Source organism: Myxocyprinus asiaticus, chromosome 38, assembly GCF_019703515.2.
Source record: "Myxocyprinus asiaticus isolate MX2 ecotype Aquarium Trade chromosome 38, UBuf_Myxa_2, whole genome shotgun sequence".
Lineage (NCBI taxonomy): Eukaryota > Metazoa > Chordata > Actinopteri > Cypriniformes > Catostomidae > Myxocyprinus > Myxocyprinus asiaticus.
The window spans coordinates 40,339,522-40,365,724 of NC_059381.1; the positions used below are offsets into that span (position 1 = coordinate 40,339,522).

The 26,203-nt window shown below is 39.4% G+C and overlaps 1 protein-coding gene across 1 annotated transcript in view; it reads left to right on the forward strand.

Moving 5' to 3' along the window:
* Positions 1 to 16,054, forward strand: part of LOC127428789 (long-chain-fatty-acid--CoA ligase 6-like) — a 56,013-nt gene extending 39,959 nt beyond the window's left edge. The window contains exons 8-20 of the mRNA XM_051677384.1: positions 402 to 453; positions 2,802 to 2,875; positions 3,031 to 3,108; positions 6,301 to 6,435; positions 7,473 to 7,607; positions 7,710 to 7,805; positions 8,065 to 8,137; positions 10,165 to 10,253; positions 10,792 to 10,908; positions 11,584 to 11,727; positions 11,812 to 11,913; positions 12,027 to 12,098; positions 15,914 to 16,054. Of these exons, the coding sequence (XP_051533344.1) occupies positions 402 to 453; positions 2,802 to 2,875; positions 3,031 to 3,108; positions 6,301 to 6,435; positions 7,473 to 7,607; positions 7,710 to 7,805; positions 8,065 to 8,137; positions 10,165 to 10,253; positions 10,792 to 10,908; positions 11,584 to 11,727; positions 11,812 to 11,913; positions 12,027 to 12,098; positions 15,914 to 16,054 (1,308 nt within the window). The remainder of the gene's footprint in view (positions 1 to 401; positions 454 to 2,801; positions 2,876 to 3,030; positions 3,109 to 6,300; positions 6,436 to 7,472; positions 7,608 to 7,709; positions 7,806 to 8,064; positions 8,138 to 10,164; positions 10,254 to 10,791; positions 10,909 to 11,583; positions 11,728 to 11,811; positions 11,914 to 12,026; positions 12,099 to 15,913) is intronic.
* The last annotated feature ends 10,149 nt before the right edge of the window (positions 16,055 to 26,203 follow it).

Here is a 26,203-nt window from a genome sequence, read left to right on the forward strand (position 1 = left end):
GTCTAAATTTATTAATAAACAATGTTTAATCATATGGCAGTCTTTTGACTGTGATGGACTAGCCACCTGTTCAGGGTGTTTCCCTGCCTTTGGTCCCTACATAGAATAAACGTGTATTGAACATGGATGGATGGATTGATGGATGGCAATCTTTTTGAAGTTCTGCCTGCAATGGATCATGAAGTATTGCTAAAGCTTTTCTGTGTCATAAATGAGTTTTTCCAGTATTCCTCAAGTTGGCCCCATGCCTTCCACAAACTTATTTAGACATAAGAAGCTTTCGATCAAAACACCAAAGCTGAACAGTTAATTAAATTCACATTGTATTTTTATCCTTTTAAGCAACAACTGGCTTACTGGACAATGACTGCAACAACAGTTTTATATGTTTGTTCTAACAGCCACCTCAGCCTGATGACCTGTCCATTGTCTGTTTTACCAGTGGCACCACAGGTAAGACAACATAGCTCTGTATTTGTATCTTACTTATTTTTTAAAGCAACATTAAACATTATAAAATAAAGCACAAAAAATTATATTACAGATTGAAATATTTATAGAGAAGATTCTTTTACATATGCCACCTACTGAGAGTGAGGCACAGATTACAGATCAGATCAGTTTGGACACATATTGGTCTGCGCTAGTCAGGCAAATAAATTGATTCACTCTGGCTATCAGTGGGTCACTATGCAAGGCTGTACTCACACTAACAACTGTGATGTAGTTTGGTCTGCTTTTTTGTTACTTTTCTAATCACAAGCATTATTTTGAAGTTTGGGGATTGCGCATATTATTTTTTGTGGAGTGCTCAATATGGCATAGTGATTAAAGGTGCATTAAGTTTTTGCTTATTAAATGTTTTACACATAAAGACCTGAATAGCATTTTTTTAATATATACGTATATGTTGAAAATGATATACACTCACATGAGATGAAAACTCAAGTCATATCAGAAATTAAATAAAAGCTGTTTAATTTTACATGGAGCAGGTCGCTCCCTCATGAGATACTACCACTAATAATGACAATAATAATTACAAGCTTACATTATACAGCGCTTTCAGCCAATGCTCAAACATAAAAGTTAATGTAAACAAAACAAGCATACCAAACAATATATCAAAAAACATAATATACTTACTATACAGACAATAAAGGAGCCAGAGTCAACAGTATAGTCCAGAGTGATGGTATCAGCAGGATTGTGATCCAACAGACAGTCCAAACAGAATAAGTGCAAATGAAAAGATACATTTCCAAACATGAAAAAAAAACAGTACGTCCTGCAGCTTTCATGGGCCGGAACATGGATAAATGACATGATAAGGGCAAGTGCAAGCACACTGCGGTCAACAGCCGGCAGAGAGCTTGTGATCGAGTCGCAGCTGCACGGTTACAGTCCAGTGCCCAAAAACACGAGGAAATTCGTTTGGATTTAATACAAGAATGTCCATAATAGGGATGTGTGTATTATGAGATGGTGAAAAACAGAGAATAAAAGTAACAAAACATAAACATCTTCACTGTAAAGCAGCAGCGTTTAATAAACAAACTACCAGTATCCAGGAGGATGGGGGTCAGTATAGAGTCCAAAACCACAAGTACTACTGTGTCCGATGGGACAAGTAAGAGCCAGCTAAAATCTTACAGAGTGCACCTTTAAGCTAACAAAAATATATTAAAAAAATAGCACTTCATGTTAAAAAGGTTGCCAACCCCTGCTGTAAGGAATATTTTCAGCACCATTCCATGCCATGAAGAAATGAATCTGTCTAGGGGGCAAAGGGGTCCTGCCCAGAACTGTATTAGAAAGGTCGCCACTGAGTATATATGCATACGTGTTTACAAAGGGCTCTTAAACACTGTTCAGGACAACAGCTAGCTCATAAACGTTTCAATTTTATTTTTTATAATACTTTTAGCAATCTTGACCTGTAAATAAATCTCCAGTCTCACACATTTTTGCCCAGAATTTTTAATCTTAACAGCCATGAACAAAGAAATGTCCTTGGGCTACTAATGGGCCTCGATCCTTCTGAATAGTGGGTCAAGTGTAGATTCCTCCCTTCCTGTCTTTCTGCCTGGATGTGTTGTTTATCTCAATAGCATTTAAGAAATCAAAGCGTTTTTCTGAAGAACTACAGTAGTGGGAGGAAACCAGGAAGCAAGAGAGTTAATTATCCTACCTATATCATACTAAGTGTCATTTATTTTAAGAAAGAGAGCACAAGAACACTTATTTAAGTAAATCATTTAGCCAAAAAGTTTGCTAAGGGTCTGTTACAGTAGGACACCTGTGTGAACTTTAGGGGAACTTACTTCATACATCCACTTAAAATCACCTTGACACTAGTTGCTCGAAAGTGACAGAAAATGGCTCAGAAAAGCAAAGTGTGCTCTAAGCTCTAGCAGCATTGTAGCTCAGATGACACTTGCTTTTATAATTTGTTACTGTTTCTAATGCAAGACATTCCTACATTTTTAAATGTGGCTTGTTTAACAGTATTTCTGTTATTTTATCGTAGAAAAACTTATTTTTCTAAAATGTTTTGCTTTAAAATTGTGCTTTTGCTATCTTTCTTTAAAATACAGTGAATGAAATTTGCTTTGATATTATCTAATGCAATGACATTCTAACATTTTTATGTGTTTTTGGGACTTAAGTGTCCAAAAGCCCTTTGCAACTCTTTATTAGTTTTTTGGAACCTTAATACACAATACTTGAATTTGTATACATTGTGACAGATAGGTCACACAAGACTCTTGTGTTACTCTTGTGTGTGTTTTGGTCCTTAGGAAATCCAAAGGGGGTGATGCTGACCCACGGGAATGTTGTTGCTGACTTTGGTGGCTTTTTGAAAGTGACAGATGCAAGTGATTCTGCAAATAATTGATGCCATTTGTGCTATCTGAGTGAGAATCAGCTAGCTAATGGAGTTTGGTATGTTGTGTTCACAGACACTTATTTGCCTAACACAGCCCCTCTGTATGTCTGTGTGTCTATATCTGTTGGTCGCCGCTGCAGAAAGTGATCTTTCCGAACCAAGATGATGTTCTCATTTCCTTCCTGCCTCTTGCCCACATGTTTGAGAGGCTGATTGAGGTGAGACTTGTGTGAGACCTTTTTGAGAAAATGTCTGTCTGCATGTGTTTCCTCAGTGTCTACCTAGGAAGTCCACTTTTATTATGCAAAATATGTAATGCTCATTCAGTCTCAAAAATTTGCTAGTAATAAAAAGTCTCACACACACTCACCAGCAGAGTTTTTTTTTTATTATTCATTCAGCTCTGCTGTCTCAAATTACAGTTTGGCTCTGTATCAACTGTGAGCACAAACAAGGGCATAAAGCCCCATAAACACATGCAGCATGCAGATATCACTCCCTCTTTCTTTGACACCAAGTGCCATGTCCTAATATGACCCATTGATCTGTATATCTTAAATAAGCCACAGATTGTTGCAGTTTCTTTGAAAATATTATTTCCATAATGCAGAAAGAATGTGAAAGAAAAGTTTTCTGAAGAAAAAAAAGCATGCTTGGCAGTGTTGGAGGCTTAATTAAACTAATTGTAATTAGGGGTCAAGCCCTGAAAGGGTGAAGACCCCTACTGTAATCGTTGGTGTTCTTCTTCTTCTTTTTTTTTTCTGCCATGGGAATCTATGGCAGCCCATAGAACCGTTTGCAGGAAAGTTATGAAATTTTGCACACAGCTAGAGGACTGAACTGATACCACAGCAAATTTGGAGTCTGTAACTCAAACCCTTTAGCGCCACCAACAGGTGAAAAGTTCACTCGTGTTTACGCTAATAACTTTTGAACTGTCCTAGAGACAAAATTATATTTTCAACTGATTCCTGAGCTTAGGCTGAGTCCAATGCATACCTTGGTTTCGATTTCCACCATTTTTTAAGGAAACACGTTTTATCGCTACTCCTCCTACAATTTTTGTCCACTTTCCACCAAAATTGTTTTAAAGCGATCATGAGATAGAGCTACACAAAAGTTATCACTTTTTTTTTCCGATGTTTGAAATCGTTCCTGAGAAATGGCTTCACGAAGTTGACGGCGAGCACGCCAAAATGGACTTCATGCTGTATCTCCACAACATTTTGACAAATTGTGACAAAACTTGGTATGTGTCATCGTCATCATGCCTTGAGGTCACCTGCAGCGTTTCGCCACACTGCTCCCTACTGGTCAGGAGATAGAAAAAACTTTATTTTGGTTTATAACTCTTGAACGCTTTGGCCATAAATTATACAACTGGTCTCTTTAGATTCAGTGAAACATTCCGAGTCAAACGATACCCAATTTTCCCATGTCGGCCATTTTGGGCATCAGCCATTTAGAATTTTGTCGCAAAATGCTGTATTTTATGAACGCATTGGCGTATCGTTACGAAACTTTGTATGTGTCATCAGGACCGTGCCCTGAAGGTGCCTAAGAACTTTGGGTTCAGCGCAACCTAGTGGTGGAAAAATGAATTTTTTTAACTTTGTGAGCTTATAACTTTTAGTGCCGTTGGTCTATTCTCACAGGACTGGTCTCGTTAAGTTTGCCAAGCGCAACGGTACCATATTTGCTATGGTTCACCTTACGGCCTGTTGCCACTTCGAAAATAGTTCCGAAACTACTTTAGCGAATTGTTTCAAATCCGATCGGAACGAAACCACCAAAATAAGAAGCATCATTAGTAAATTTAAGTTAAAAGAGAATGCCTTAAATGCCAAAAACTGACCGATGAATTTTAAAAGTGGTCTCTTCTTTTACATAAATTGATATAACTCTTAAGTGAAATGAGATATTTTCACCAAACTTGACACATTTATATAAGGGCTCAATCTGAGAACACACAGAAAAAGTTGTGGGGTTTGGCCATTTGGTGGCGCTATAACAGGGAATAATATGAAAGTGGCTCTAAATATAGAAACATTGGTCTGATTAATTTCAAAATTTGCATGCAGTGTCTTTGCATTCAGTGTCTTTGTGGGAGTTGCCATCATTGATCATGAGGACAGTTGCATATATTGAGAAACATGGCAGCCATTGGCCAATCATCAATAAATTTGACAATGAGCACACCAAAATGGACTTGAGGCTGTATGTTTGCATTTTTGTGAGATTGGTCTTGTTAGATTGTGTGGGTCATGCAGAGAACAATGATACCATGGTTGGCTGTGATTTGATTTTATGTAAATGTTTTGTTGTTGCTATTACTCCTATAACATTTGTCCAATCAATATGAAATCTGCTGATTATTTGCAGACCATGCCTGAAAATATTAGAAAATAGATTTTTGTTGTTTAGAATTGTTTCACAAACAAATTTGAAAGTACCAAATTTATAAAAAATAGGAACTGAAAATATTTTATGACCTTGCCCTGGGGGGTCATTGTGAATTCTGGATGCCCTGTAGTAAACAATAGCTAAATGTGCTTGCTTGAAATATTTCAATCAATTAGACAAATTGTTTTCAATTAAGTTAGTGTCATGGAAATAATCACAACTTTTTTTTTTTTAGTTTAAATTGGATTAAACTAAATATTGCATAGATGTCTATAAATGTATTGCATATAACTCTATGGATGTAAAAACTGACTTTTCCAATTTATTCCAAAAAAATCTTACAAAAGTGCTTGAGAATGCACAAAACAATGTATAGTGTGGAATGTTGCACTTAACACCCTCTGCACAACCTTGAGTAAACGCTCTTTATCAATGTACTAATAGCCAAAAGAGCAAGCACTTTTGTTCTGCCGATGATAAGAGGTTTTAATGTGCAACTAGTACACGCAAATAGAACAGTAGTGTATCTTGAGAAACATGGTCATAGATGTTTGTTTTTTTATCTTTAACTCCTACAGCATTCATCAGAATTCTAACTTAAAATGTGTCACAATGCTTCTTTCGCTGCTCATGCTGCCGATAATTGGCTTGACCCCGGTTTGCTGCTTGCAGCTATATTTATTATTATAATTGGATATTATTAAAGGAAGAGTTCACCTGAATTCTGTCATTTTTTACTCACCCTCATGTCTTTCCAAACCTGTATGACTTTCTTTCTTTCGTGTTACACAAAAGTTGAATTTTTGAAAATATCTAATAGCCATTCTTTTCCATATAATGAAAGTAACTGGTCTGTCTAGCTGCAAAAAAAAAAAAAAAAAAAAAAAAAAGTTTGGACATGGTTATCAACTTTATTATCTCTCAGATTTTTTATTATGGTGAATGGTACACTGTTATTAAAGCAGTTTTATAAAAATGCATGATGGCATGTATTATCTGTATTCTAGTCAGCTGTTATCTGTCATGGTGGGAGGATTGGCTTTTTCCAAGGTGATATTCATTTTCTACCGGATGACATGAAGACTCTCAGACCCACCATTTTCCCTGTGGTGCCTCGTCTCCTAAACCGTATGTATGACAAGGTGAGCCAAAGCACCAATCAAATGAAATCCTTCCCACAGTTTTATGCACTTACCATGCACAAAAATGTGTATGCAAGCTATTCATACAGAAATGGACACATTCACAACGCTCTATAAGACAATTTCCGTTTATTCATCATGTGTTTTCCTTATATGTGTTAATCTTGGATATATGAAGTGATTTCTTTAAGAGAAATCATGTCAATTACTATAATAGCTAGATTTTTACATTTTCTTAAAGTGTTGGCTCGAGCAAAAGTCACTGTCATGATGCTAGGATGTTTTGGGTGTTTGTCATTATGTTGCTCAAGTCCTGAGTGATTGTTGATGCATTGCTAGACAGTTGTTAGGGTGTTATGGGTGGGGTTGTTGCCAGGTGGTTGCTTTCTGGCCCAAGTCAAAAGAGCCCACTCATAAGTCTCTATGACATTTTAGTCTCTAAATATGGCTCACTCAGTGTAAGTCAATGTAGTTGGTAACACTTTACAATAAGGTTTCATTTGTTATCATTAGTAAATGCATTAATTATCATGAATAAATAATTAACAATATATTTGTTACAGCATTTATTAATCTTTGTTAATGTAAGTTAATAAAAGTACAACTGTTCATTGTTAGTTCATGTTAGTTTAGTTCATAGTGCATTAACTAATGTTAACTAATACAACTTTTAATTTAAAAAATGTATTAGTATATGTTGAAATTAACATGAACTATGATTAATAAATGCTTTATAAGTATTGTTCAATGTTAGTTCATGTTAACTAATGTTGTTAACTAATGTTAACAAATGGAACCTTATTGAAAAGTGTTACCATAGAGTTTTTTATTTATTTTCCACCAGGTGAAAACTGTAAGTCCGATCACTTAGAAAAGTAGGAACACCTCTCCTCAATAAGCCGTTGTTGGCTAAGTTAATTGCTGAAGTTTAACTCTTATGCTTACTCAAATCCTTAACCCAAAGTATGAGCAATATTAATAATAATGATGCTTGTTTTAGCAAGCACCACTAATTAAATGCATTAATTATTGTTCAGATCTTTAGTCAGGCCAACACCCCACTGAAATGCTGGCTGCTGAATTTTGCAGCCAAGAGAAAAGGAGCCGAAGTGAGTAGAGGTGTCATCCGCAGCGACAGCATATGGGACAAGATCTTCTTCCATAAGATCCAGGTGTGTGATCTAAAGCCAGTGAGACATACAGTACTAGTACAGTATGTGTACTGAAATAAAAGGCGTGTTGATGTTTGACTGTTTGAAATGATCATGTTACAGGCCAGTCTGGGTGGGAGGTTACGTATGATCATCACTGGAGCGGCCCCTGCCTCCCTATCAGTACTGGGCTTCCTGAGAGCAGCTCTGGGGTGTCAGGTTAGTCTTAAATCAGCCTAAGATGGTTTGCTGGCTGGACTTTTTGCTGGTTTTAGAGAGGTTTTGGACACTTGTCAGCTGAATGGCCGATGCTTCTGAAGAACGGCTGGGAAACTAGCCGCAGACCAGCTTGGTCAGGATAGGAGACCAGCTAAACTGGTTGAAGGCCAGCAAACCTTTTTTTTTTAGTTTCTCATAATAATCCCTCCTCTTTTTTTTCTGATGGTTTTCTACTTGTATTCACCTGGTGTGTTTGCAGGTTTATGAGGCCTACGGTCAGAAAGAGTGCACTGCTGGTTGCACATTTACCACTCCTGGAGACTGGACATCTGGTATGACTTCAAACAATCATAAAACCATAACATAATAACTAGATTTGTACATGTTCTGAGTAAAATTTGAGATTTGTTTGCCTATGCAAAAGTTGCCACCACAATACTGGTGTAAGTGTTTGCCAGGGCATTACCAAACAGTTGTTAGGGTGTTTTGGATGGCTGCTAGGTGGTTGCTTAAGGGCTCGTCAAAATTTCCCACCACAAATTCACTATGATATTGTGGTCTCTAGATATGGCTCGGTTCCCTCCTTCAATATAAGTATCAGAGATTTTTTGGCCCATTTTATCATCAGTCAAGCATAAATATTAAGTCTGATTGCTTAAAAATGTTATAGCACACCACTCCTCAACAAGCAGCAAGATTTGTGTATCATTCCTGTCCGGAGCACAAATTATTCACAACAAGTTACAGTCTGTGTGCACTAAAGTTTAATACTTGGAGTTAGAGGTGTTCAACATTAAACACCAGTAATAAATTAAAAAGCTCACACCTTCACAGTCCATAAATGACTCAAAACCTGTGGTTTAGACTGTTTTAATGATCTAAACTATTATTACCCCACATCATCATTTCACACAAACACATGGTGTGGTTAAAAAAAAAAAAAAAAACTTTAAGGATTCTTCTGTAAGTTCATCTTGTGGGCTGAAGTGAACACCTCTTCTCAGTGTGATGTATGCATGATTAATATGCAACACAGAGTTCCCGAAATGATGATATTGGAGCTGTAAATCATTTGTAAAGACTGATTCCAGCTATTCACCCTTGTGGATTGTTTGCGCTTAACACTCCATTTCAGTTTCGGTCAAAATAGTTAAGACATTTAAGACATTAAACTGTGTATTTATGTTTTGTATTTCCTTCAAACAGTTGTTTATGATCATGTATTATCACCTGTAACACATACACTACAGGTCAAAAGTTTTGAAACACTTACTATTCATTATTGTAATTTTTTTTTTTTTTTTTCACATTTTAGAATAATAAAGTCATCAAAACTATGGAATAACATAAATGGAACTATGGGAATTATGTTGTGACTAAAAAAAATCCAAAATAAATCAAAACTGTGTTATATTTTAGCATCTTCAAAGTAGTCACCCTTTGCCTAGAATATGCAGACATGTACTCTTGACATTTTCTCAACCAACTTCTTGAGGTATCACCCTGGGATGCTTTTTAAACAGTATTGAAGGAGTTCCCATCTATGTTGGGCACTTATTGGCTGCTTTTCTTTATTATTTGGTCCAAGTCATCAATTTCAAAAACTTTGTATTTTTATTTTATTTAATTTTAGTTTTATAATGAAATAAATTAATATGGTGGCACAATTATATTTTTGTCTACAAAACTAATTTCAAACATTTAAGCATACGCATTCAGATCAAAAGATTTTTAAGATCATGAGAAACATTTCAGTCAAGTGTTTCAAAACTTTTGACCAGTAGTGTACCTGAAGCTGCAGAGATACATTTTCCAGACTTTTATTTTTTAACTAAAAGACTTCAAATCTCAGTGTCAAATATTTATTCCTATATATAAAGTTTATTGATAACTTGTTTTGAAAACTTGTTTCCAGCTGTTGTAATACATTACAAGCACATATACATTTCCATATGTATTTCTGGAAGTCTTTGGCTACACTGGTTCCACAATATTTGCCTATTCATACATTTGCAAAGCACAATGGAGTTTTAAGACAAGTGAGCTTTTTTGCGTAACAGATTTCAAATAATTTCTATATTTCCTCCTTGTTCATTGTCACATTTGAATAAACAGTGGCCTATTTCCAAAAGAGATGTTTAATTGTTTAGGGAGTTTTAACATTTTAAACTAATGCACATTCTTCAAATACGGTATGGGTTGAAAAAGGCAGGGCCTTTCCTTTAGAATAATTAAAAAAGGTAACAAAAGCGAAAATGCTGTAAATAACCTGTTATGTAGTCTTGGTTAGTATGTTAAAAGCTTACTAAAAGCTTCTCCATTAATTTTCTAAAAATATTTTCTCTTTTTCTTTCTATAGGTCATGTAGGTGCACCTCTGCCATGTAATCTCATCAAACTTGTGGATGTGGCAGAGAAGAACTACTTTGCTGCTAAAAGAGAGGGAGAGGTGTGTTATATTCTGTATATAGTGTATAACTGCATGTGCTACCGTTAGGTTAAAGAACCCATGAAGTTGCTTGACGAGCACAGTTTTCTTTCCTGTATTTACATATTTCCTATTAAAACATGAAGTTGGGGGTGGGATTTTGGCTTGTCCCTTTTTTTGAGACAACCAATAGCTTTTAGTTTGTGCCACAACCATGAACCATGATTTGATACTTGCTAGTTGGAGGCAGGTGGTATTAAGAGGAGGGACATATTCTGAGTGAGTGCAAGATGAGTCATTAAGTTTCCGGATCATCTTCAGGAAGAGGAAAAGAAAGTACATTTTAAAATGGTATACAGTATCTGCTGAAAGTTGACTTTTTCATTTTTAGGAGTACACTAGCAAATAAATGGCCTCAAAGCAGATATGGACTGAAAGCCACAAAACTATACTTTTGATTTTATGGGGCCTTTAATGACACACTGAGCCTTAAATGTACTGAGAGAACAAGAGGTTTCAGCAACATCATACTGTTGTCTTGTTTTTTATTCTGTGTCAGATTTGTGTAAAAGGCCCAAACGTGTTTAAGGGTTATCTGAAAGATCCAGTGAGGACCACTGAGATGCTGGATGCAGATGGATGGCTTCACACAGGAGACATTGGAAAATGGCTACCAGTATGTCAGCCTGAAAACATTCTGCTTGTTTATTTGAGTCTACTTAGAATTGTTTGAGGACACTTAGAAAGCACAAATAAGTGACATTGCTGTCCTTTTCCATATGCCCACTATATCTCCTTATTCTTTGTCAACATTTTGCAGAATCATACCAATAAACATTATAAACATTTAATAATGACTAACGATTACCACCTAGAAATCTGGTAGATAGTTGCTAAGTAGGCTTGCTAAGTAGGACTGAACTACTAGTCTAGGCTATCCAGTAAGGCTCATGGGTTTGAACCACCAAAGTACAGAGAGATAAGTGTACAAAGTTAACTATATATTTTTTTAATAACAATGCACAGTGCACAGGTCAAAAACAACTCAAAGGTGCAAGAAGCAGAGTAAAGTAAGGAAGCTTAAATAGAGCAAACAGAAAAGAAGATAACAGAATAGGAATACAATTTTTTTTTTTTTTTACCCAAATCTTGTGGTCATCAGTATAGACTGCTATAGTTCTTTGGATGGATGGATATACAGGACATACAGATGATCAGATATGACAGAGAGAGAGACAGATAATAGATAGATTAGTCTAATTCTCATCTTTATCTGGATTCAATAATAAAATCTTTATATTTTATTGACTCTTTATCTGAATATCCTGTGTTTTTCTATTGTTTTCATCAGAATGGCACATTGAGGATCATTGACAGGAAGAAACATATCTTTAAATTAGCTCAAGGTGAATATATTTCTCCAGAGAAAATAGAAAACATCTACATCCGTAGTGAACCCGTGTCTCAGCTCTATGTCCATGGCGACAGTCTGCAGGTTAGTCACTGATGTTTGTCCAAAATGTAAAACGAAGTTTTACCATACATGATCCTAAGAACTGTTCATTTATCTTGTGTGCAGTCGTGTCTGGTTGGAATTGTTGTCCCAGATCCAGAGGTTTTTCCCTCATGGGCTCAGAAGAAAGGATTTGGGGGATGCTTTGGAGAACTATGTGATAAAAAAGTATGGTTAAAAACAAACAGAATTAATACTTAATAAAATATGAGTCCATTTGCTAATTTCATTATGAATAAATGAACATTTGTTTCCTAATTTCCCCATTGTTACGTCTGTAGGAAGTGAAGAAAGCCATCCTAGATGACATGGTGCGCTTGGGAAAAGCAAGTGGCCTCCACTCATTCGAGCAGGTACAGTAAATTACCTTTGTGTCATTTAGCACTTTTAATAGAATTTACCATTACTTCAGCAATAACCTGATAAGTCTCAAAGTGAACAACTAGTTAACCTCTTAGGCAGTTTTAGAAGTGGCTCAGTGGGTAGCACTGTCGCCTCACAGCAAGAAGGTCCCTGGTTCAAGCCCCTGCTCACCCTGGGCCTTTCTGTGTGGAGTTTGTTTGTTCTCCCTGTGTTGGTTTGGGTTTTCTCTGGGTGCTTCAATTTCCCCAACAGTCCAAAAAACATGCACAATTAAGTGGACTGGAAACGTCCTGGTTACTTTTGTATCCTCCGTTCCCTGATGGAGGGAATGAGATGTTGTGTCAATGTAGTGACACTAGGGGTCACTCTTGGGAGCCCAAAACACCTCTGGCCTTTGAAAAAAGGCCAATGAAAATTGGCGAGTGGTACCACTCCCCCGAACATATGGGTATAAAAGGAGCTGGTATGCAACCACTCATTCAGGTTTTGTGCTGAGGAGCCATTTCAGCGGGTAGTCCAGCGTTGTGGCAGGAGGGACACAAAGTCTCGTTCCCTCCATCAGGGAACGGAGGTTACGAAAGTAACCAGGATGTCACTCACTCGACGTTGTGTCGATGTAGTGACACTAGGGGTCCCTATACAAAACGCCACAACTGGCTGAACTGTGTTACGTGAACTGGCGGTGTGTGACGGGCAGACCACTGTGTGCCTCGTTGTCAGCGCACCAGGCCGACATGTAACCTCCCCTAATGCTGTTATGAGTGTCGAACGGCCCTTCAGGGACAAGTCGACTGCCCAAAAGATAGAGACAGGCTAGCCCAGTCGTGGCCTCTTATCCTCTCTTTGTTTTTCTCTCCCCAAAAAAAGAGTGAAATTTGTTAACCAACTGGGGCCACCAGGTCTACGTCGGGGGGGGGGGTGTCACTCCCAAGGGGAAGACACCGTGGAGACCACACCCCACCCGGGGGGGGGGGGGATTTTGAGTGGAAATACGTCACATGGTCTTGCCAAGCTTTGTCGGAAGTATGTCATGTGGAGAAGTCCCATGGTAGGTCCTACCCTACGGGGGAGGAGTTTCTACAAACATGGTGACTGGGGCAGGGGGGCCTCTGCCCAAGGAAGACACAGTTTACCAACAGGGAAACAAATTAGCGGAAGATATACGTCGCATGGGGTTACCTATGGGGAACAAACACATGCAGAGCACCTACCCCAGTACAGGGCTTAGTTAGCACATGTACTGAGCCGGCAGCGAGTTTCTCCGCAAACTCGTCTGCCACAGGGCTCGGAGGAAGTCATCCAGGGAACACAGTTTGTGAACTCTACTGGGAGACAACAGCGCACGTCTTCAGCTCAGGGGAGGTGAAAGGCACTACCAGTGGGTGATCCTCTGCTTGGAGACAGCGCTTTCTTTCCGTTGTCCACCAAAGCAGACAAAGAGCTGCTCAGAGACTCTAAAGCGCTGCGTGCGATCCAAATAGATGTGTAAAGCGTGCACCGGACACAGCAACGTCAGGGCTGGGTCTGCCTACTCCTGGGACAGCGCTTGCAGGTTCATCACCTGATACCTAAAAGGGGTCATGGGAACCTTGGCACATAGCCCGGTCGGGGTCTCAGGATCACATGAGAGTAGCCCAGACCGAACTCCAGGCACGTTTTGCTGACAGAGAACGCTTGCAGGTCTCCTACCCTCTTGATGGAAGTGAGTGCAGTCAGGAGGGCAGTCTTCAAAGAGAGTGCCTTAAGCTCAGCTGACTGCAGGGGCTCAAAGAGGGATCCCTGTAGACCCTGAAGAACTACAGAGAGGTCCCACGAAGGAATGAGGCATGGTCTGAAGGGATTCAACCTCCTGGCGCCTCTCAGGAACCTGATGATCAGGTCGTGCTTCCCTCAGGACTTACCGTCCACTGTGTCGTGGTGTGCCACTATAGCGGCTACATACACCTTCAAGGTGGAGGGGGACAGCCGCCCTTCAAACCTCTCCTGCAGGAAGGAAAGCACCGATCCGACTGTGCATCTCTGGGGGTCTTTGCATCAGGAAGAACACCACTTAGTGAACAGATGCCACTTCAAGGCATACAGGCGCCTCATAGAGGGGGCCCTAGCCTGAGTGATCATGTCTACCACCACAGGTGATAGGCCACTTAAGTCTTTCGTGTCCCATCCAGGGGCCAGACATGGAGATTCCAGAGGTTTGGTCGCGGGTGCCAAATGATGCCCCGCCCCTGAGAAAGAAGGTCCTTCCTCAGGGGAATTTGCCGGGGGGGCTGTCGCAAGGAGCGTGAGGTCCGAAAATCATGTCTGGGTGGGCCAGTAGGGTGCTACCAGGACGACCTGCTCCTCGTCCTCCCTGACCCTGCACAGGGTCTGTGCAAGTAGGCTCAATGGGGAAACGCATATTTGCGTAGTCCATCAAGGGTAGTCTTTCAGGCGGGGGAGCTGAAAGATCGTTACCGGGCAGTAAAAGTTGCCTCCCACGACCTTGTCAGCTCCTCGTGCACTTCCAGGAAGAAAGGAACTGGGGCGGGGCGGGGCATGGCTGTGAGCGGCGCCGTGAGCCCAGGAACCAATCATCGAGTCGCAAGGGTTCAGGGGAGAGTGGAGGGTTCCACTCTAGACCAACACTCGCGGCTGCCCGGGAAAGCATGTCCGTCATCTCTGCGTCAGCCTGTGACTGGGCGACCGTACCCGAGGGGGGGAGCCCAGCTGAGGCTTTCGCATCCGACTGGACGAGCCCGTTCTCCGATGCTGCGCTCGAGAGCTCATCACCTTCGCGGGCTCCGAACAAGAGGTCGAACTCGCCATGAGACGAGCCGGCGGACTCATCCGGAAGCCCGATCGGGGCAGACGAGCGTGCTGGGGAATGGGAGGTCTGTGGGGGGATACCCGGAGGAGGTGGTCCCATTGGGGTCCCCAAATCGCCCCCAGTGCTAGCCACGCTGGCCTCATACCTGTAGGTAGAAGGACCGAGGCAGGGAGCCGCTGGGGTTGCTTGCTTTCTTATGAAGGCAAGCCGCAACTGCAACATTGCCATGGTCATGTTCTCACAATGAGTATATGATCCATCCACGAATGCTGTCTCCACATGGGTAGCACCCAGACACGAAAGACAGCAATCGTGACCGTCAGAAGGTGAGAGATAACGACCGCAACCAAGAATAACACATAAACGGAAGGGCATCTTTAAAAAGACGTTCCGTGTGTGCCGCTCTTTTAGAGAAATATACTCTTTTAGAATATACCCTTTTATTTCTGCTGAAGCGCCCAGGGGCGTTCTCTGCAGTGCACCAGTGCAGAAGGGGAGAAGCCGCTGAAATGCGCCGTCAGATCCAGCAGAGGTGAATGAACAGCCGTAAGAATTCAGCTCAGTGAGCATCGACCGTTCGGCTCCGAAGAGAAAATCTGAATGAGTGGTTGCACTCTTATACCCGTATGTTCGGGGGAGTGGTATGCAAATTTTCATTGGCCTTTTTTCAAAGACCAGAAATGTTTCGGGCTCCCAAGAGTGACCCCTAGTGTCACTACATCGACACAACATCCAGTGAGTGACAGATAGGGAACTCTAAATTGCCCGTGTCTGCCATTGGTTGGTCAAACAAATAGTCCAATCATAAAATAACCTAACTGGTTGAGCAAATATTGTTATGTTGTTATACTGGGCCAAGTCAGGTCGCAAACAAACAGAATGCAATTTTGTTTGGTGCTGCAGAAATCACACACCTAGACTTACCTAGATTTTATGCTTTCATGCAGGGTCCTTCTTGACAACTTGATTTTAAAACCTTTTATCCTTTTATTCTCCCAGGTTAAAGACATACACATTCATAAAGAAATGTTCTCTATACAAAATGGATTGCTGACCCCCACTTTAAAAGCCAAGAGACCAGAGCTGAAGGAGTATTTCAAGACAGAGATTGAGCAACTGTACAGCAACATCTCCATGTAATAGTACTATTACCAAAACATGAGGACGTTGTATTGACATTGACATTCATTAACCATTTTTTCTTTTTCATTCAAAAACTAGCTGGCAAAAAAATAATAAAAATTAGCCATTGGCATCAAGACGAGCTTAAGAAGTAATTCCCCCTTTGGCTGTGAATGTCAACAGTTGGTGTGCCTTTGGAGATGTGGCAAAAATACAACCAAATTAAGTCGGCCTCAAAAAATAGAAGCAGTTCCAGCTAGTATGCATGCTTCATCATTTGTAATTCAATGGCCTGAGGAGGACAGATTTATTTAACTTGGCAATATCCATTCTTGTTTAGGTTTTGTTTATGGGTCCAAAGACAAATCTGGCACATTCCGAGCTAAAAGAAATGCATGAAGATGTGTAACCAGCATTCCACGAGACAGTCTCTGATTGAAATTTCCAGGTTCTACATGACATGACAAGACTCATACTGTACATACATACACAATAATCACGTTTTAATGCGTGTCTGTGTAGTACAGGTCTACCAATGTCTCACTTGATAATGGTGAGAATGCAATTCAATTTTAGGCTGACTTGACAAACAAATTAGCTTTTCAGTTTTTTCCACCCCGAAGTATTTCAATTGTAGTGTACATTTTGAAGAAAAATAGTTTCACATCTAGTTAAGCAATGTTTTGAAGTGTAGAAAACCCAATAATATTTTAATCTGCTCTTGAATGATATCAGATCTTTGTATTTAATGAGAGCAATATGAATGGGGACAGGGACAAAATATTACAATCTGCAGACATTTTTATTTATTCTTGTTTCTTGTTTATTTTATGCCATTTAAAAATGCACTTCACACATCATCTTTCACTTTCAGGCTTTTTCGACCTGCCTGTTCAGTCTTTATTGAAGTATTGGTCTTTTTGGTCTGTTTGCTAGCAGATTATCCTATCCACTGCAAACAATTCAACATTAAACCTAAAGAAGCATTTGGCGGTGTGCTTGCATGTTTTCTCAAGTTTACATTGCATATCTAACCTGATGAACACACAGATTGATAATTCAAATAATAATTAAAATGTATCATATAACCATGTGTCGCTATGTATTTGGAAGGGTTTTGTCCAACAAATGCATCAAAATGCACAAATACACATCTTTTATATTCACAATGTAATCCACACAAAAATGCTGAACTTATTGCATTTGTGCAGTAAAGTTAGTTTTAGTTTTACAAACTGATTTTGTACTTTGCTTAAAAAATGCACTTTTGCTTTTGTGATAACTTTTGAGATTGTTGTTTTGACGTTGATTCACTAATATGACTGGTCTAATCTGTTAGCACACATGAGGTGCTTCTCAGTCAGAAGTCTGCAGCCTAGTTAGCCTGTGTCCTTCCTAGACCAGTCCTACTGAGGCTGTAGGCTATGCTCCTCCTCAGCATTCAGTATGAGAATGAGACAGTCTAGTAAGTGCACATGGCTACGTCATAAAGGTTTTCCCCTCAGCAATCAAGGTGTGAAAATTTTGAAGAGAGAACAAGCGGCATCGAAGATGACAGATGTGAAAATTGTGCTGATCCTCAACAAGTTCTTTGTAGATATGGAGGAACAAACCAGGATGGTCGTGCACGTGGAAGGACTCATTTTCCCAAAATGTTATTAATACATTGGGAAAAGGATGTAACCACATATTCAGGATTAGGGTGGACCAAATGTAATAATCAACTATGGAAAAACCCCATATCAGTAGACCACTATTATTGGGGGAGGGTTGGGGGGGGGGATATGTCCCCCTCAATGTCTATGGTGATTACGGCCCTGCTTGGGACATGTGCAAGGGATTGTGGGTGATTAAAGGCTGTGAAGAATGCACTTGATGCATCCTCCAAAATATGGCTCCTCAATATTGAGATGGTCTCTGATGGTGCTTGATGACGTGGCAGCCGAGATATCCAGCCTAACAAGGCTTCAGCCTTCCGATTGAGAAGCACCCATGGTGTTTGTAATGCCGAAGTAAGACCACATTTGTTGAAAGGATCCCAGGGTACCTATCCATAATTCTTTAAACCCTCCCATAAAAATAGCTACCTGTAAAACTCAAACATATTTGAGTCTTTCATTGATTGAGGGCCTAAAGCTCTATCAACATCATGCAACTCTCTTCCTATTTTTACAGCATGTAAAATTCATTTGCAATCCATGTTTCTGGATTTGTGCCAAAAGCACAACTTAAACGATTAGACCATGCTTTCTCATGACGAACTGATCTGCAAGTTACTAAACACTGCTGATAGTATAGCTGTGAAAAAAATGTCTACATCAAATGCAGTGACCATCACCAAAGTCTTTTTAGCAAGTCAGTCCACTGGCGGCCATCTTCGGAATGCTCCCCGAAAGCTATTTCCAGTCATGAAAGTGCAGCTCCTATCTACTTGAATGGGGAAAGACTGAAATCTCCAAAACGATTGGTCAAGATTACAATTAAAGAATTCAAATCAGCAGTAAAATCTGACAACACTGGTATCATAAATTGTGCTTCTGTTCCTCAGATTATGCTAAAAAACAAAATTTTCCAGGCTTGTATAGCTAATGCGCATGTGCGTTCTCAAGTTTATTGACAGATGGTGTCTGTATCTAATAGGTGATAGGCTCTTTTAACTGTAAGGTAGGACTTCCTTTCTACATCTGTTGACTGTTGGGCATTCCAGTTTCTCTCATTCATTTTAATAGAAGCCCATCTCTGCTTAATAGTCTCTGCCTTCACTAATTACTGATTCTGAAAGTTGGGACAAAAACACTTCAACCTAGAAGACAGTTGCTCAAATCCTCTTCTAAATAAGAATAATTCACACAATTATTTTTCACACAAAATCCTCATATTTTGATTCAATAAATTTTTTTAAATGCATTCAAGCAACATTATGTCACAATGTTATAGATTATCCTATAAATAGTATAGATTACCAAATATAAAGATATACTGTATAATCCAAAAGATAACTGATTGATATTTTAGTCATATAATTTGTAATTCAGCAGTAGGCTAATCTACCCAGCACTGCTGATTTATCATTTACTTACATATTGTACCTTAAATTGTGCAAAGTCTGCAGCAGACATACAACATACACAATCACTTAACTGCTCGCATTCACCACAGCTTTAGCTTCTTTTATTCAGCTGACTGTTAGAAAATGTAAGGTTTTTCTTTTTTTTGTGTGTGTGTGTTTTAGTTTACTTTTGGGCATGTTTTTCTTTAATTAAATAGCCAAATCTATTAGTAACTATGGGGATTTATGCTGCATTCATGTCATGTCTGTCACGGGTACCCATCTACCAAAGCCCTTCTATCAAGTTGAGCCTACAGGGTTAGCATAGCAATGCATAACGCAGCAGTCCCATAGACATTCTATGGGCGGTACACTGGCAAGGAGACAAAATGCAGTTTTTTTAATGGATATTTTGTAAGGAACCTAAGGGCGTCGGACCATGGGTAATGATGGACCTGCGTTACAGGGGCCCTCGCTGGAGGGGGGCCCACAGAAAGGCTTCATTGATATTCCATTATAGTCTAATTTGTTATATATACCAGTGGTCCACAACCCTGTTCCTGGAGCCCCCCCAACCCTACACATTTTGGAAATCTCACTAATGAAACACACCTGATTCAGCTCCTCAGCTCGTTAGTGGAGTCTCCAAGACCTGAATTTGGTGTGTCGGAAAAGGGAGATATACAAAATGTGCAGTGTTGGGTACCACTGGTATATACATTGATGAGCCAAAACATTATGACCACACTCACAGGTGAAGCGAATAACATTGATCATCTCCTAACAAGGCCACATGTCAAGGTCTGGGTAGATTAGATGGTAAGCGAACAATCATTTCTCATAATCAACATGTTGAATGTAGGAGAAATGAGCAGGAGTAAAGACCTGAGCAACTTTGACAAGGGCCAAATTGTTATGGGCAGACGACTGGGTCAGAGAATTTCTGAAATGGCAAGGCTTGTGGGGTGCTCAGCAGTGGTGAGTACCTACCAACAGTGTTCTGAGGATGGACAAACCACAAACCAGCGACGGTGTTGGGCTTCCAAGGCTCATCAATGCGTGAGGGCAACGAAGGCTATCCCGTCTGGTCTGAACTGACAGAAGGTCTACAGTGGCACAAATCACAGAAAATTTTAATTATGATTATGGGAGAAATGTGTCACAACACACAGTGCATCGCACCCTGCTGCATATGGGGCTGCATAGCCGCAGACCGGTCAAAGTGCCCATGATGACCCCTGTCCACCGTCAAAAGCGCCTACAATGGGCATGTGAGTGTCAGAGCTGGACCTTGGAGCAGTGGAAGAAGTTTGCCTGGTCTAATGAGTCCCGTTTTCCTTTACATCATGTGGATGGCCGTGTACGGGTGCACCGTTTACCTGGGGAAGTGATGGCACCAGGATGCACTGTGGTATGACGATAAGCTGGTGGAGGAAGTGTGATGCTCTGGGCAATGTTCTGCTGGGAAACCCTGGGTCCGGCCATTCATGTGGACGTTAATTTGACACATGCCACCTACCTAAACATCGTTGCAGTCCAGGTACACCCCTTCATGGCAATGGTATTCCCTGATGGCAGTTGCCTCTTTCAGCATGTAATGTGCCCTGCCACACTGCACATATTGTTCGGGAATGGTTTGAGGAACATGATAAAGAGTTCAAGGTGTTGCACTTGCCTCCAAATTCCCCATATCTCAATCTGGACCATCAAGTCTGATCCACGGCGGCTCCACCTCGTAACTTACAGGACTTGAAGGATCTGCTGCTAATGTTTTGGTGCCAGATACCACAGGACACCTTCAGGGGTCTTGTAGAGTCCATGCCAAAGCAGGTCGGTGCTGTTTTGGCAGCACGCAGAGGACCAACAGCATATTAGGCAGGTGGTCATAATGTTTTTTCTCATCAGTGTATAGTAATAACATGTTATTGGTTGGAATAAAACGTCAGTATTAGTAAAATGTTAATGACCCCCACCTCCCTCAACAAAAGCACAAGTGGTCTGGTCCATCAGCCATGTGTGGTCTAAACTGAGGACACGTCATGATGTCATTTGCTTAGTCCATTAATGTATCTACAGAAATTAATCCAAAATCGGACATTCAAAAGAAAAAGGAGCGGAGAAGGAGCGGGAGGTAGTCAACAATTTATGCGTTTTTTTACAGAAGAAAAGTGAGCCATACCTGTCAACGTAGCTACTTGGGTGAATATTTGTTTGATATTCATGTAAACATGGTCCAATATTAGCACTTCACATGCGTCAATTGCAAGAAAAAAATATATATTTTTGTGAGAAAATAAAACAGAAATATTCATCAGTTGGTAGGGAACATTATTAGCAACTGCATCATGATATGCTTGGCTTTTCATTAAACAGTGAACAATAATCAGATGCTTGCTTAATAAAGTGACATGCATCTGCTGCTACTCACGCATCTGCTGTATAAACATATTTAACTTCAGTGCAAAATTTACCAACAGATGTTTTATCTATGATGCCTAAATGTAATTTTTTTCCAGAACTCCATGAGGTACATGTGAAATTTTCCTCACATTAAGCCACCAAAAGAATCAGCTCCCTAGCTCCCTATGTTGGGAATCAGTATATCATCAACACATGTTCATCCACTGAACACTGGGACACTTATGACTCAATTACCTGCGACACGATAATGAGCTTGTGCATTCAAGCGCAGCTGTTATTAATCAATAACATCGCTGTATGAATGACAATATCATACATTTTCGTTGAAGATATTTAAATGTACAGTGTTATTATGAATGATAAATTAAATTAAATAAAGAAATAAAAATATAAAGGAGTGTATTTAAACCTACTTTTAACAACTCTAATATTTAAAGATTGTTTCCCTTTCATTATTCATTATTTTAATGAAAGACATTACAAACAACATCTCTTTTAAAGAGAAAATAAGGGTTTGACTTCATATATTTACACTTTTGCTTGTCTTCTAATGACTTGAGAGACTTCAGAAGACATAAGGACGCTTCCGGTAAGGGAACATATTGAGCAACGATGCTCCCTGGTTTTTAAGGTGCATTGTAGGATTTTTTAGGGAGCGACTGTTTCAGTGCACTGGAGCGATTTCACGTTTGAGCCAGCCTTTAAAATATCTAACTCCCTGATCAGTGCCCTGACTACTGAACTAGGGAGCTCATTGAGACACACCCTCAAAATCACCTTGCGCTCATATGGCGTTGTCTATTTAAAGAGACCGCATGTGTTCTGAGTATCAATGTAAATAACTGTAAATAGGACAATTTATGCATGTAAACAATACAAATTTAACAAATATATATGCAAAATAATAAACAGTTTCTACACATTTATTGATGGAATATAATTAATTTGACAATTTTAAAAAAGTTAAAATGCAACCAATATGATGAAAAACTGACAAAATATAATTTGTAAAATTTATATTTTCAAATTGTACCTAGGAGGGTTACCTAGAAGGCCTTCATAATTAACAGCATGAGCTGAGATATAATTTATTTTATATTTTAGACCCAGCACTAATTTTAACTTTGGACCCTGTGTAAATATCAGTTAGCAAGTTAAGACTTTCTAAAACTACCTGAGAGCAGAATAGGATAGACTGAACAACCTGGCACTCTTCACAATTCAGAAATGTTATGGTGACTTTGCCAACAAGAAAACTCATAAATTTAAATGTATTATTTATTTTGTTAGTAGGGTTTTTTTTTTTTTTTCATAATGTATTTCTTGATTCCAATAATACTTGCATTTGAAAATATAAAGTTATGAATTAGCACTGATAAATATCCATCTAAAATTTTTACACTGGATATTATCCCCACCACAAACCCAAACTGGTCAGGGGGGCCCTAAAATAGTTCTTTGCCTGGGGCCCAAAATTTGGTGCTACACCCCTGGAGTAAACAGCTCATCATTTAATGAACTGACTGCCTATTTGCCAGTCTTCAACGTGTTTTACACTAAACAGTCCTTTTGGGATGAACTATGTGTGGAGTTTACTACGATAAAATTGCTGTTTTATAAAAAAAGTCACAGACAATTTTGCAACAGGTAGGTGTCAGCTTACGGCTCTTCCCATTCATTTGTATGGTATTTGCAAATGGCGACTAATGCCCCGCCACAGGGTGCTTCTCATTTCTTAAATTGTGCATCCTCATTTCCTCGCTCCTCTGTCCTCGAGCCCATGACCTGGAAACCGATCAAAGTCCGACATCGTGAAGGACGTATCAATTAATAAAATAAATACAACGCAAGGAGGCGAGGACCGAGGATGGAGGAAGCTTCCAGAGGATGCTTGAGCGAGCACAATTGCATCCTATGCATAAGCCTTTTGGGCCGAAGCACCTGAGGCACACATAAATTCTCCTCCACCTTCACATCTGACACAACCAGTTTAATTAATGTTTCACCTTTGCAGTTTATATAAACCATTAATTGTATGCAGAGCTACGCGCCCACCAGAAGCCTGCGGTCGGCTAAGGAACGTCGCCTTGTTGTACCAACACAAAGAGGCACCAAAACACTTTCCCGGACTTTCAGCTTCATCGTACCACATTGGTGGAACGACTTTCATCGTACCACGTTGGTGGAAAGATCTTCCCAACTCCATCCGTGAAGCTGACTCACTCTCTGTCTTCAAAAAATGACTAAAAACACATCTTTTCCATGAGCACTTAACCAGTCATTAAAAAAATAAATTAATAAATTAATAAAATATAATAATAAAAATAAAAAATTCCTGTTGCACTTAATTCTGTTTTGAATACTATTATGATGCTAGTGATACTTTGTAATACAGCACTTTTCATACCACTGTCTCCTAAGATGATTTGCTTATGTTTTCCTCTTTTGTAAGTCACTTTGGATAAAAGCGTCTGCCAAATGAATAAATGTAAATGTAAATAATTGTCACAGACTTTAACTAAGAATCTTGAATTATTAGGCTTTATAATGAAAATATTAATTAATCAATTTTCAATAACATAAAGGCAAGCGCTCAAAGGTAATGCAGCTGTGCATAGATGGCTCTATGAAGTGGCAGTGAGTGAGCAGGACACTCCATTTTACAAATATATCTTGAGATGCCAAACGCCTCACCTTGAAAGTAGTGGTCGACCGATATGGGTTTTTTAATGGCCGATGCTGATATCCAGAGAGCAGGGTGGTCGATAGGCCGATACAATGCCGATATACTGTATCACACAATTTAATATAGTAAATAACAAAAATAAAATTGCAAAAAATTGAATAAACTCTTATTTAGCACTAGATTTACTCCATTTCACACAAAACTTTAACTTTGTAAAAAAGAATCTAAAAAAAATTATGTTGTATTTTAAATGGTAGATAGCAGTTTCTTCTGATTTCTGTTTAGTCATCAAATTTTAGTAATTTATTTGCCCATGAAGAAATTGTTAATATATTAGGTAGAAAGAAATACAGCACACACAGTAGTCCAGCAACCATGGATGGCATGTCCACATTAGTAATCGCATTTTCTCCAAAAATACAGAATCAAACCAACTGTACATTCAGTGCATAGTTAATACGACATTTACTTATAGCACACGTGAAGCGCTTTTACTTTGAAGTTGCACTCACAAACTCGTGCAGATCCAGCGCGAGCAGCAATCTCCTGACAGTTTAAACTGCCTGGATCACCTACTTGGATTGTCACGGATTTGTTTTGTGAATCAGAGGAACTTTTGATCTGATACTGAAGTTTTGGCTAATAGAATATGTGCTTCAGAGGAAGATATTAGTTGAGTGCTCAAATCGTGAGGTTCGTGAATTACATCTGTTTAAACATGAAATCTGCATATTTGCAGATGGTATATAATAGAAGTTTTATTGATATTTGCCTTTTATCATTAGAAAAGTTACAGGAAACTGTTGAGGAGAGACTGTTCGAATATGTGCTTCAGAGGAATATTTATGAGCGTTGAACAGGATGCTGGATCTGCTCAAGTTGAGTGAGGTTGGTTTATTACATCTGTTTAAATGAGATATGTGCATATTTGTAGACGGTGTATGATATTAGTTTTATTGATATTTGCCTTTTTATTATCAGACAAGACAGTTAAAAAGTTGTTGAGGTGAGAGAGTGAGAATGAAAAAGGTGAGCACTTAACATTATAAGCTCAAACGTGTCTGCTCTGATATGCGGACCATTTAAATGACACTGTGTTGCACACTGGTCTATTATTGTAGTAACACGATGGCATGTAACAACAAAACGAATCGTGACTGGTCTTTACATGTCTCAGTCACTTTACATGCAAGCAGGCAATTCTCAGAGCCCTCAAGAAACAAATCGGCCAAACAGGAAAATATATCGGCCAATTTATCGGCCTCAGCGATATATCGGTTGACCACTACTTGAAAGTAGATGAGAGTAGGCGGCTGCAGTCAAGGGAGGAGTGAAATATGTGCTGTCAAGCTGGACAGTTCTCACTTCTAATAGTGGATCAGACACTTTCAAGATCAAAGGCAGATATCGTGGTGTAACAAGGTTCTATATATGTTGCCAAGGAGAAAGTGGAGGACGGAAAATTCAACTCAAACGATGGGTTTCATTTTCACACTCAATAGATAAATACTGCTTTTCAGCACATTCTTTCCAAACACATTAACACGCCAACACACAGGACATGTGTGTCAGTCTCTCGCTCTCTACCTCTGCTGTTCTTTCCATCTTTATAGCTCTCCCCAGCATTTCTGCAATGAGATACAGCTGTTAATCATCAAGAGTATGCTCAGGTGTGAACCCTTCCTACTTTCTCTCTCTGGACGAATGCTCAACCACGCCCCAACCTCCACACATAGGATTCACATTCATGCACTATTGCTGATAAAGTGGATATAATTTAAGTTCTGCTTTAAAATTAAAATAAATATTAAAAAAAAAAATTGCTGCAGATAATGTTAAAAGGGCAATGATTTAACTGTAAAATTACCTGTTGCAGCATTCAGTTATTCTCGTATAGAAAGGTAAGCCTATTTATCCACTATCTATTTTACACTGAATAAAAAGGTCTATACAGTACACCAGTTAACATTTACTGTATTCCAAGTTTGGTTTCATTAATACAGCGGCAAAA